The sequence below is a fragment of the Podarcis liolepis genome, assembly GCF_965112155.1.
Source record: "Podarcis liolepis genome assembly, chromosome: 13".
NCBI lineage: Eukaryota > Metazoa > Chordata > Lepidosauria > Squamata > Lacertidae > Podarcis > Podarcis liolepis.
The window spans coordinates 14,543,738-14,554,551 of record NC_139573.1 but is presented as its reverse complement, the minus strand read 5'-3'; the positions used below and the strand labels follow the sequence as shown (position 1 = coordinate 14,554,551).

The window sequence follows — 10,814 nt, the reverse complement described above, 5'->3', positions numbered from 1 at the left end:
TTTATAGAAAACAAACATTGCTTAAGTTGGGCCCTGTGGTTGTCATATAGAATTGCACCCTGATCATCACTAAAACCCTGGTAGGTAGACTCATGTGAAAGACAGAGACTGGTCCATGGTCACTTAAGGGTTTTTCTGGCTGAGAATGCAATTGAACCAAGTCTATCCAAGAATAGCTCTAGCTTTCAACTATGCCGCATTGACTGTGTTCACGCATAGCTCTAAGTTATGGTTTATTCCACAAACCAAGAGCTATCTCACATATGAGCAATCATGCCACAGCTTGCTTCTCCAAAGCTTGATTTGTTTTCCAGATGCTCTTGCCTTTGGGTGTAGCGCTGAAACAAACCATGGTTAAGTGAGACTGGTGTGTTTGGGCATAACACCAAAACATAGTTAAAACAAGCTGTGGTTTGTAAGCCGACAACTAACCATGGCTTCACATTGTGCTTTGTTGACAGAAAACAAACCACGGATCATGTGTTGGACAGGTTTCACTGATTCAAACAAATCACAATCAAACTAAATAAACCATGGCTTAGTGTTATGTACACTGGTTTACATAACAGAGAGTTTAGCTCTGAAAGTACACATGGCTCAGAATATAAAATACTCTTAAAAAAAATGTTTGGCATGTCTGTCCCTTACAAAGATGTGGAAACTCTCTAACGTGTATGTTACAGATCAACAAGCAAAAGTATGTCCTCACTCACCCAAGTCCCCGTTCCCAAGATGGTTGTCCTCAATAGATGGCTGCCTCTGCTGTTTCCTGCTCAGGCTGTCTCATTCTGAGCAGCTTGTATCCAGACCTGGTTGGAATCTGCCTGAAACCTGGAGCAGAAAGTTTAAGGCAGCACATGATGGACGAGTTTGCTTATTGCACAAGCCAGAGGCAAGTTAAGCCAGAGGCTATTTTAAAAGTTTTTTTTTAAGCAAGCTCAGTCAATGGGATGTTGTTGTATTTGGGGGGGGGATGCTTCTTTATATTTAAAACTGAGATTGATTCAATCAAGATTGCTACGGTGTGAGGAATCACAGAATAGTAGAGTTGGAAGGAACCCCAAAGGTTATTATCCAATCCAACCCCCTGCAATGAAGGAATCACAACTAAAGAATCTCTGAGTAAAAGATCATCAGTGAAAATGGACTCTCTAAGACCTTGTGGATGGAAAGAGACACTGCAAGCCTGGAAGACTAAACATCCAATTACTGTTGATATCAGCTGGCAATGACAACTTATAGAATACAAAAAAGCAAACAATCAATTCCTCTTGTGGTTATTTGCTTTTAAAAGCAGCCCTTCAAATTAAATCTGCAATGCAATGCAAAAATGTTGCTTGAATTTCACACAGATCAAAATCCAGATGATTTCACTTCACTGCTTGACAGAAACACTCTGTAAAGTGTTGGTTTAACCCACCAACAATGTCATGCAGCACTCCCTGGGTGGACGGAAATTCCTCTTAGTGTTGACATAACCAAGACAAATTGGCATCGTGCGCAACAATCCCCCAACAGCTCCCCAGTCCCTAAAAATACCCTTCCACCTGAATGCCCCCTTGGCCTAAGGCCCAAACAACTGGGGATTGTGGTTTGAACAGGTCGACGTGAGCAGCTGAGAGTCATACTCACGGAAACTTTCAACAGGACCTGCTTAAACTGCCCTGCACATGCTGAAATATACAGGACAAGTACTGAGATTGAAGCCGTAGCAGAGGAAGAGATCCAATCAGCCTGGGTATCCTATGCCACTGGGCTAAATACCACAGCCTCAAGCCCTCTGACCCCCCTCAGGTTATCTTCTCCATCAGAGAGAAATGAGTTCAAAAACACCAAAGGAAGTAGTGTGTGCTAAAATTGTCTTCCCTTTTTCTACTGAGTTCTCAGCATCTTCACAAATATGTACAGTGGGCCCTTCCTGGTGTCAATTGTTCATTCATGAGGACCTGTGCTCCTGATGGTATTGGGCAGATTGTAAGGGATCCTGTTTTCAAGACTGTTTGGACTTGCAAAACTTTTGAGGCGAACATACCGTTATGGACAACCTCCCCGAATCTCCAAGCGATGAGAGACTCCAGGAGTACCTGAGCTTTTCCCAGGGTTCAGTTTCCTTTTGGGATGACGGTCAGCACAGACAAGGTGTCTTTCAGATATATGGTTTTATTTAATCATATATACAACCTGAGCATAGGCTGGAGGGGCTCCCAGTATTAACACCCCCATAGGTATTGCTTGTGGGTGCCTGGGCTCCCAGGGGCCCCCCTGGAGATGGCGCCCCCTGGTGTTCTGTCAGACGGGAAGCAAATGTGAACTATGGACCCAGGGCCGTCTTTAGCAGATGCGGCGCCGGGGTGCAAATATCCGCCCACGCCCCCAAATTACCATGGAAAGTGGGAGGGCGAAGCTTCACACTGCCAGCCATGGGGGGCACAACTCACCCCCATGCCACTGTGGGAGAGCAATCCCCACGGAGGCTTGGGAGGGAAGCTGCACACCCACCAGCCATATAGTTGGTGGGGCGCAGCTGGAGGGCGTGCAGGGAAAGGGGAGGCCGCCAGCAAAGTCACACAGCTCCCTCACTTGCTGGGGCGCCCCTGAGAGGCCAGCGCCCTGGTACGACGCACCACTAAGCCCTATGGGAAAGACACCTCTGTATGGACCCCTCCAGAGTCCAGGCTGGTGTTTGATTGTGGGTTTATTCTACAAGCTACACTACATTCACACAGCCATATATTTCATTTCCCTAGCTGTTAATTTCTCCATTATATCTGAGCATTCACACAATGCAAATAACACTTCTGGAAAACTAATGGAATATAGCTCATGTTTAGCACTCGTTTCCATGTTAGTTGGTTCCAGAAAAAAATCTACTTGCAGCTCCTTTAATGTGGGAAATGATGCGGGAACATTACGTGTGAGATATATATACATACAAATGAAAGGATATTAGAGGATCTTGGGGACCAGCTGCCAATTAGGGCAGGATGCCTATACATTTAAAACAGTGGCAGAGACTAGGGTCAGATATGTCCCTTTAGATGTTGGTCATCAGGGGATGGCTTTTCCCCCTTGCCTTGTGTACACCCCTCACCCCATTCCACCCCTAGGAGCCTTCAGAAGGGAGCCATTGCCAGAAGAACAACTGAGAGGGGAAAGAAACTCTGCGGCTGCCATCAGGGGATGGTTGGTTTCACCAGTGTGACCCCATCCACCAACCCTAGGAGCCTTCAAAAAGGAGTTGCTTAAAGGACAATTTGCACTGACCTATTAGTAAGCTGTATGCTTTAATTAAATGTTTAGATATGTCTAATTGTTGATCATTGTTGTTGTTTTTCATGTTACGTTGCAGTTTCTGGTATTGTTAGTCTAATACTGTACAGTGGTACCTCTGGTTACGAACGCTTCTGGTTACGAACACTTCAGGTTATGAGCTCCACTAACCCAGGAATAAGCTGCTCCTGGGTGCAAACTTTGCCCCAGGATGCAACCAGAAATCACACACCAGAGGCATGTGTGCAGCAGGAGGCCCCATTAGTGAAAGAGTGCCTCAGGATAAGAATGATTTCAGCTTAAGAACAGACCTCCAGAACGAATTAAGTTCGTAACCAGAGGTACCACTGTATTTAGACTTTGGTTTTTCTGTGAACCACTTTGAGCAGAGATTTACTTGTGGGTATATAAATAAATTGATGCTAGACCTCTCCACCTGTTCCTCAGGACTCTCCTGAGGCCACACCCCTCACCACCGTGTCCTATGACCTTTTAAAGTCCTTTATGGTGTGCAAGGAATGTATGGAAGGAAGGAAACTCTTGCTTGTCCAAGTCAAGGTTAAAGGTGTGAGTGGCTGAGTGTAGAAGCATCCGACTCTTACATAGCTGGGATGTAGTCTACCAGACAAAGGTAAGAATTGGTGCCCATTGGTACCTCTGGCACCATCCACAAGGGGTCTGTGGCCCCAGAAAGGTTTCCTATGTGGCCCTTGGATCAAGAAAGGTTCCCCGCCCTTGGTTGAAAAGCTGTAGCAAAGCTGGAATTTCATGCAGAGTTCGGAGACGTACCTACTGAAACTCTGCCTTCTGCACAAATGGTCGAGTGGAGCCTCTGCTGCCCTCCTTTCTACCCAGCAGCCTAAGGAGACTGAAATCATTCTACAATAACAGAAACATGCCAAGATATTTATGCATAAGGTAGATAGTTTATTAAGACTGCACTGTGCTGTGGCCATTAATGAAAGGCAGGAGAAGAGAGAGGCCCACACAAGATAATTCTTCTGAGATGCGTGTTTTGAATGGAGGTGGTTGGAGGGTGTGTTGAATGGCAGATCTCTCTTGCTGTTGTTGAACCAGGCACATCCCAGCAAGCCCAAAGGGAAAACTCCAGTCTTCTCTAGAGTTCGTGCTTGCAGATGTAGGCATTACGTTTCTTGCACTGAGCATCGTTCCACTGCTTAAAGTCTAGAATGCAAAAAAGAAAAGACAAGGCAGGTGTTACTTCTTCTTTCTGGCACAGATAGGTCAGTGGCTTGTAGTATATTGCCAACCACTTAGAAATTTCTGCTTTCCGTGATTGAAGTTTTGCTTCTAGTCCTCATACTTGTAAAAGGATTTTTAGAGGGGCATGATAGAAAGAATTCTAGGGTTCAAAACAAAGGAAACTAGTATCCCCCCCAAAATCCAAACTAGTTCTGCTTTCTGAATTATTAAAAAAAAAAATGTGGGCTGGTCCATTAGGGCAAATGGGGGACTGCCCCACCATCTTTGTTCTGGCCTCAGCCAGCTCCCAAATTTGCCTTCTTACTTTCAACCAGTCCAGAGGGTAGCTGTGGCTGTCAGCTGCATCCTCCTTAGTCTCAATGTTGCCCTTGCAGAACTCAACATGGATTGTGGGGGGACTAGAATTAGTTGGCTCTTCCTGACACTGGCTCAGTCTACTGTGGGCCTTCCTGCCTTCCTCCCTGCCAGTCCCAGTAGATGCACTAGCTACCACTGCTTAAACCCCTTTTCATTTCAGGACAATTAACTAGGGATGGCAGGATCTGTCGACTTCAGTTTTCTTGGTGTCTCATTTTTCCACTTTTAAGTTCACTTCCCTGTATTTCCATGCCTAAATTCAGATTGCCACACTGTGCAGTGAATTGTTGTCAAAACCGTTATGAAAATTCACCAGTATTTCACCATGAATTTCTCCTACCAAACCCATTTTTAATACGCAGTTTTGACTGGTGTACTGTAGACGTTTTTGCCATTGCTTGGTCTGGTGGGTCAAGAATGCAACGTGTGAACCTGGCTCAAAACTGTGGCTATCAGACTTTGCCAGCTCGCTAAGAACCACACTGGCCACACATCCTTGTCCTTTTCCAGACCCTGAGAATGGATTGCTTACCTGTGGATCGACGCAGCTCCACACAGTGTTCAGCATTGCGGTAGTTGTCTGGCTGGTTTATCATCCAGGACTTGTAGTTGTAGGTGGATTCATCAGCCCACCTCCATTTCCGGGTCTGCAGAAAAGAGACAGAACAGATCATGTGACACGGGCAATGAAGGGCCCAGAAAGAAGGAAGATACTGTTGGGATGACACCAATGCAAGATTAACTGGATAGGTTGGCCAGTGGGGAGCTGTTATCAGCTGTGATGCAGACACCCATAGGAAACAATGGAGAAGCAACATGTGGGAGAGTTGTGAGATAAGGAAGGGATGCCATTACTAAGGAGCTGTGCTGGCTTCTGATTTGGGGGAACCCTTGGGCAAAGCCACGTCCATCATAGACACCTCTCCTCCTCACCACTATTCCCATCCGCTGCCACTTGCCACCTGCTTGTTTTGCCAAGCAGAAAGCCACGGGGCAAGCAGGCAGTGTCATTTACTGCTCCCCTTCCTCAACCACCAATATTGCCTGGGTTAGAGTGAGAGGCAGGTGAACAAGAAAGTTGCAGTGATGAAAAGGAAGGACAGGTTTAGGAGGCTTTTATGGATGGGCCACTCCCACTTGGGTATGGGCCCTTGGTGGATGCCCAACTATATCAAGCCTTGTCACCGGCCAGGCATATATATATATATATATATATATATATATATATATGCAGGTTTTGGTGTCTTCGGGTGTCTTCCCGTGTAAGAGTTGGGGTGTCTAGGCTTACACGGGAAGACACTCTTACACGGGAAGACACCCGAAGACACCAAAACCTGCATTCCTGTACCCGTGAAAATCTACGAAAACATATATATATATATATATATATATATATATATATATATATATATGTATGTATTCTGTTTTACAACTTAGAATACTCATTTAAACATCCTTAAAATATCAGTGACTTCCCTTCTTCTCTTTCCATGGTTCATTTTGCATATCATCAATCCCTGTATAAACTATATATATATATATAAACTAAACCATTCAGTATTCCATTATTACATCCACCAAAACTTATTTACACAGTTGAATCTATCTTAATGCTACCAACGTTTTCAAGTGTACACAGTTTCCCCCCATATATTTAATAAACAATTTCCAATCTTCTTTAAATGAATGTTCTTCTTGTTCTCTTATTGTATTGTACATGTTAAGTCTGCAAGCTGTGCATATTCCATCAGCTTAAGTTGTCATTCTTCTTTAGCTGGGACCTCACTTGTTTTCCATTTTTGGGCTAACAAAACACGGGCCGCAGTATTAGCATACATAAATAACTTTTTCTGACACCTGTGAATTTCAGTCTGAGTTATCCCCAACAGAAAGAACTCTGGGTTTTTTTCATAAAGTATTTTTAAACATTTTTCTTCAATTCATTATCTCCCAATACTCTTTTACCCTTTTACAGGTCCACCACATATGAAAGAACGTTCCCTCAACCTCATTGCATCACCAGCCATGCTGTGGAGCTGCTACTCAGTGATGATAGCTAGGAATGGAGCAAGCTTACCTGACGGACATCGTGGAGCCCAATCCAGACGTCACTTATTTCTTGCTGGTAAGTGGAGATGTGTTCGGCCACCAAGAGAGTCTCTGCTTTGGTGAGGACAGAGGCGAGGTGGGCCCCACGGCCATAGCTCTGGCACTCAATCTAAACATGGAGAAGGAAAGAGTGGTGGTTTCTTCCCCAATGATCATATCCCATCAACAGGATTGGTCAGATGTGGCTCACCGGATGGGGGAGAGCCACGCAACTAGCTTCCTGGCAGGTAAGGGGGCTGAGAGTTGTTGGGAGAGCTCTATTTCCCTCACAGAACAAGAATTGCCAGAGGTGGTCTTCTTGGCAAAATTGACCTGAGAGCTCAGGAACCAAGAAGACCAAAACTTTAACAGAGTGGGGGGGAATTATAATTTATCCGGGAGACCACTGTAAGCAGATGAAAACATTAGCAGGATTGCATTAACACTTGTAATGTAGCAAATACTATGGAGACAATGGAGTTATATAAAATACTGACCACTGAATAACATGCAGTTGAAAGGGTTGACAAGGGGAAGGTGGGAATAGATTCGAAGGAATCTATCAATATATATTCTTATACAGTGGTGCCTCGCAAGACAAAATTAATTCATTCCGCAAGTTTTTTCGTCTAGTGAATTTTTTGTCTTGCGAAGCACAGTGTCAGAAAAGTTTTGGAAAAGCTTCAAAAATCACCGAAAACCTCAAAAAAAGCTACCACGCCGCGTTCTATGAGTTGCTCCTCGAAGTCAAGTCGCAACTGTATTAACGGTGTTAAGAAAAAGGAAACAAACTTGCAAGACATTTTCGTCTTGCAAAGCAAGCCCATAGGGAAATTCGTCTTGCGAAGCAGCTCAAAAACCGCAAAACCCTTTCGTCTAGCGAGTTTTTTGTCTTGCGAGGCATTCGTCTTGCGGGGCACCACTGTACTAGTAAAATCAAATAAAAATTATTTCCACACAAAAAAAGAATCACCAGATATGGATTGACTGATAAACCATTCTGAAAATTACATATCTGTGGTGGGAATAGAGTATCCTAACGACGCAAACTACGCTTGCCATGATTATTTGATGAACCCATGACTATTTCAAAGTATAGAGTAGACAGGGCCTAAATTTCTTCCTCATCCCTTGTTCCAGCCAAACTCCTGAAATGGGAACTGGGAAGCTGACTTATACAGCTTATATATATCACATCTGGGTGACTGAGAAACACTTCTTACCTCAGCCTCGTGCCAGCTCAACTTATTGTCGAAATATGCATAGCAGTTGCCCTGGTTTTGCAGCCACTCCCTGGCACAGGTGTCGGCCTCAGCTGCATGGAGACAAGGGGGTAGAAAGGAAAGAAGCATGAAAAAGTCAGCAGATATTCCAAAGCATTTTTGCCTTAAAGCAGTAGATGCTGGTCCATTAGGGCACTGCCCTCCCAACCTCAGTCTGCCCTTCGCCAGCCCCCACCTGCCTGCCCTCTTACACCCAGTCCAGTAGGTGGCGCTGGCAGTCAACTTCCTCTTCCCTGGTCTCAGAGTTGCCCCTTGTAGAACTCAGCAGGAAGGAGGATGGGGGCAAAACTAGCATCCCTTGTCTCTGCCTCTCATTGGCTCTGGATGTACCATTACCTCTGACTCCACCTCCCTTCTGCCAATCCCAATAAGCAGCAGCCACCACAGTATTAAAGAAAGAAAAGCCAGCTTGAGCTATGCCACAGGTGGCATGGACAGGTTGCCTCTCGGTGCACCTGTTTGAGATCAGTCCCTAGCTCACAAGCTCTTTCGCTTCTGGCTTTCCCAAAAAATGTTCTTTTTCAACCACCTAATTCCGGGCTGGGAGGGAAGCTTTAAGTGACTGGGATTGTTAAAGAATTGGAGCCTGAAAACTTTGCTCATCTACTGCAAATAGAGACGAGGGAGAAATTCAACCAGGTTTGCATTTAAAAGCGAATCCACCCGATTCACATTTTCTCAACCAACGTGCAAACCAAAATTCAGTCATCCTTTAAATTTTGCATTCTTCTGAATTTTTCAGTGCAGTTCTGCAGTTGAGCAACATGTATCAAAAATGCATATACTGGGGTAAGGTATGTGTTAAAATTGCATAGATGGGTGAAAATAACATACAACATGCATTACATTAGGAGAAATGCCTTGCAGAAGTGTGTGTGGTAGTCAAAAGTGCATTTAATAATTTGTTCATTGGGAGAAATGGACACTAAAATATTGATACTTTTTTCATGATGGTTGTTTCCTGTTTTAAAAAAAGGTTGCAAATTGTTGCAGGCATGTGGAGGACTGAATTTAAGATTGGAAAAATGAGAAACTTGCAGAGCCAAAATTGACGGATTTGTCTGCAAACCACCCAGAAACCTCCTCCTAGATTATGAGCAACCTTCTGCCCACCCAGAGTCTCTTATTTAAAGGCCTTAAAAGTGCTAAATTGATTCACCACTTTGTCTCTAGGGATGTTACTCAATGTGATCCATGGAGCAAGCCCAGATTATTTTTTATCCTTGTTAACATGAGCCCAGTTCAAGCCACCCCATTCTAAAAAGCCAGAGGTTTAGTAGATTTTAGTGGATTGCCGTTACTTGAAAATGAAACACCTACATTTGTCTGAAATTCTGCTCAATTGTGACTAAGGTTTCTGATATCTTTCTGAAAGACTGAATTGGCCAACTAAAGGCATTTGAAGAAAGTTGCTTTTCACCCAAGTCCACTTCTTAACTGGTCATATAATATCAGTATTTGCAAAGGAAACTCACCTCCCAGGAAAGGGTTGGAGACCAGGATGCCCAGAAGGCATAGGCTGAAATACGTGAAGAGTCCCATCTTCTGGTTGACCTTTGAGATGGGAGGAAGTAGAGATGGGAGGAAGAAGAGTATGTTCAAGAGGTGCATTTAGTGAATACTATACTATACTATACTATACTATACTATACTATACTATACTATACTATACTAATTTCTAAGTTCATCAATGCTTTACTTACTGGCTGGGACATAAAAAAATCATTTGAGACTTCCTGCCACGTTTCCCATAAGTCATAGAGCTGGAAGGGACCTCCAAGGTCATCTAATTGAACATTTTGCAGAGGCATAAGATCTACTACAACATCATCCCTGGTGGGTGGTTATCCAGTCTTTGGTCAAAAACCTATAGCCAAGGAGAGCCCACCACCTTCTGAGACAGAAGTCCTCACCGAAGAGTCCACCATCATATCTCAGAGATTTTGAAAGCATTTCGCTCTACACTCTGCAGGAACTCACTCACAAAGACTTATGGATCACCTCCCCAGAACTTACCTTGCGATGCTGTTCTCCTAGGTAGACAAGTGTGGTTGTCAGCTGAGCCAGGTGCCTCTCTGATGGTCTCACCTAGTCTGGGCAGCTGTTATATAGACCCCAGACAGAGGTGGTGCAATACCAAGATGAGCAAGATGCTGCAAGGAAATCCTGGTCCGATGCCTTCAGTTTTGCATAATTTAAGGCCAAATCAGTGGAATGTCATTTGTTTCACTAGCCTTGAGCGTTGCAGAAAGGGCATCAACCTCTCCTTCATTTTGATGGGGAAAAGCATATTGAAGGGGGGAGAGAATTTTGAATCTATTTCCTTCTGGAGAGGAAGAGGAACCATATTCTTAATCAACCATCAAAACACTTGTTCGCAGTCCTTATTGCCTATGCCCCTACCCACCACTGCCATGTGGCCCTTAGAAGGTTACCTGGAAAGAAATGTGGCTCACTTTTTGCTACTATGTTATACCAGCTCCCGAGGCAAGTTTGCTCCAGAAAGGCCACGCAAAGGGATCAGGATCTTGCCTCCCACAGGACTGTACAAGGGTCCCTGATTATAAAATCATAGAAAACGGGAGATACGTA

General features: G+C 44.3%; 2 protein-coding genes across 2 annotated transcripts in view; one reads left to right on the top strand and one right to left on the bottom strand.

The window, feature by feature from the left end:
- The window catches only part of OSGEP (O-sialoglycoprotein endopeptidase), a 244,986-nt gene that overhangs the window by 120,110 nt on the left and 114,062 nt on the right, over positions 1-10,814 (top strand). The window lies entirely within an intron of this gene.
- LOC310691207 (C-type lectin BpLec-like) lies at positions 4,230-9,773 on the bottom strand. Its single transcript, XM_083470874.1, has 5 exons — positions 9,698-9,773; positions 8,163-8,254; positions 6,929-7,069; positions 5,384-5,498; positions 4,230-4,455 (listed from the first exon to the last, which is right to left on the bottom strand). The coding sequence occupies exons 1-5, from the start codon at positions 9,762-9,764 to the stop codon at positions 4,388-4,390; spliced, it is 483 nt and encodes a 160-aa protein (XP_083327000.1). The 5' UTR covers positions 9,765-9,773; the 3' UTR covers positions 4,230-4,387.

Excerpts from the sequence above, each read along its gene's own strand:
- LOC310691207 (XM_083470874.1), bottom strand. The coding sequence starts at position 9,764 with ATGGGACTCTTCACGTATTTCAGCCTATGCCTTCTGGGCATCCTGGTC. Across the intron at positions 8,255-9,697 it reads CTCCAACCCTTTCCTGGGAG|CTGAGGCCGACACCTGTGCC; the intron begins GTGAGTTTCCTT and ends GTCTCCATGCAG. Across the intron at positions 4,456-5,383 it reads GGAGCTGCGTCGATCCACAG|ACTTTAAGCAGTGGAACGAT; the intron begins GTAAGCAATCCA and ends TTTGCATTCTAG.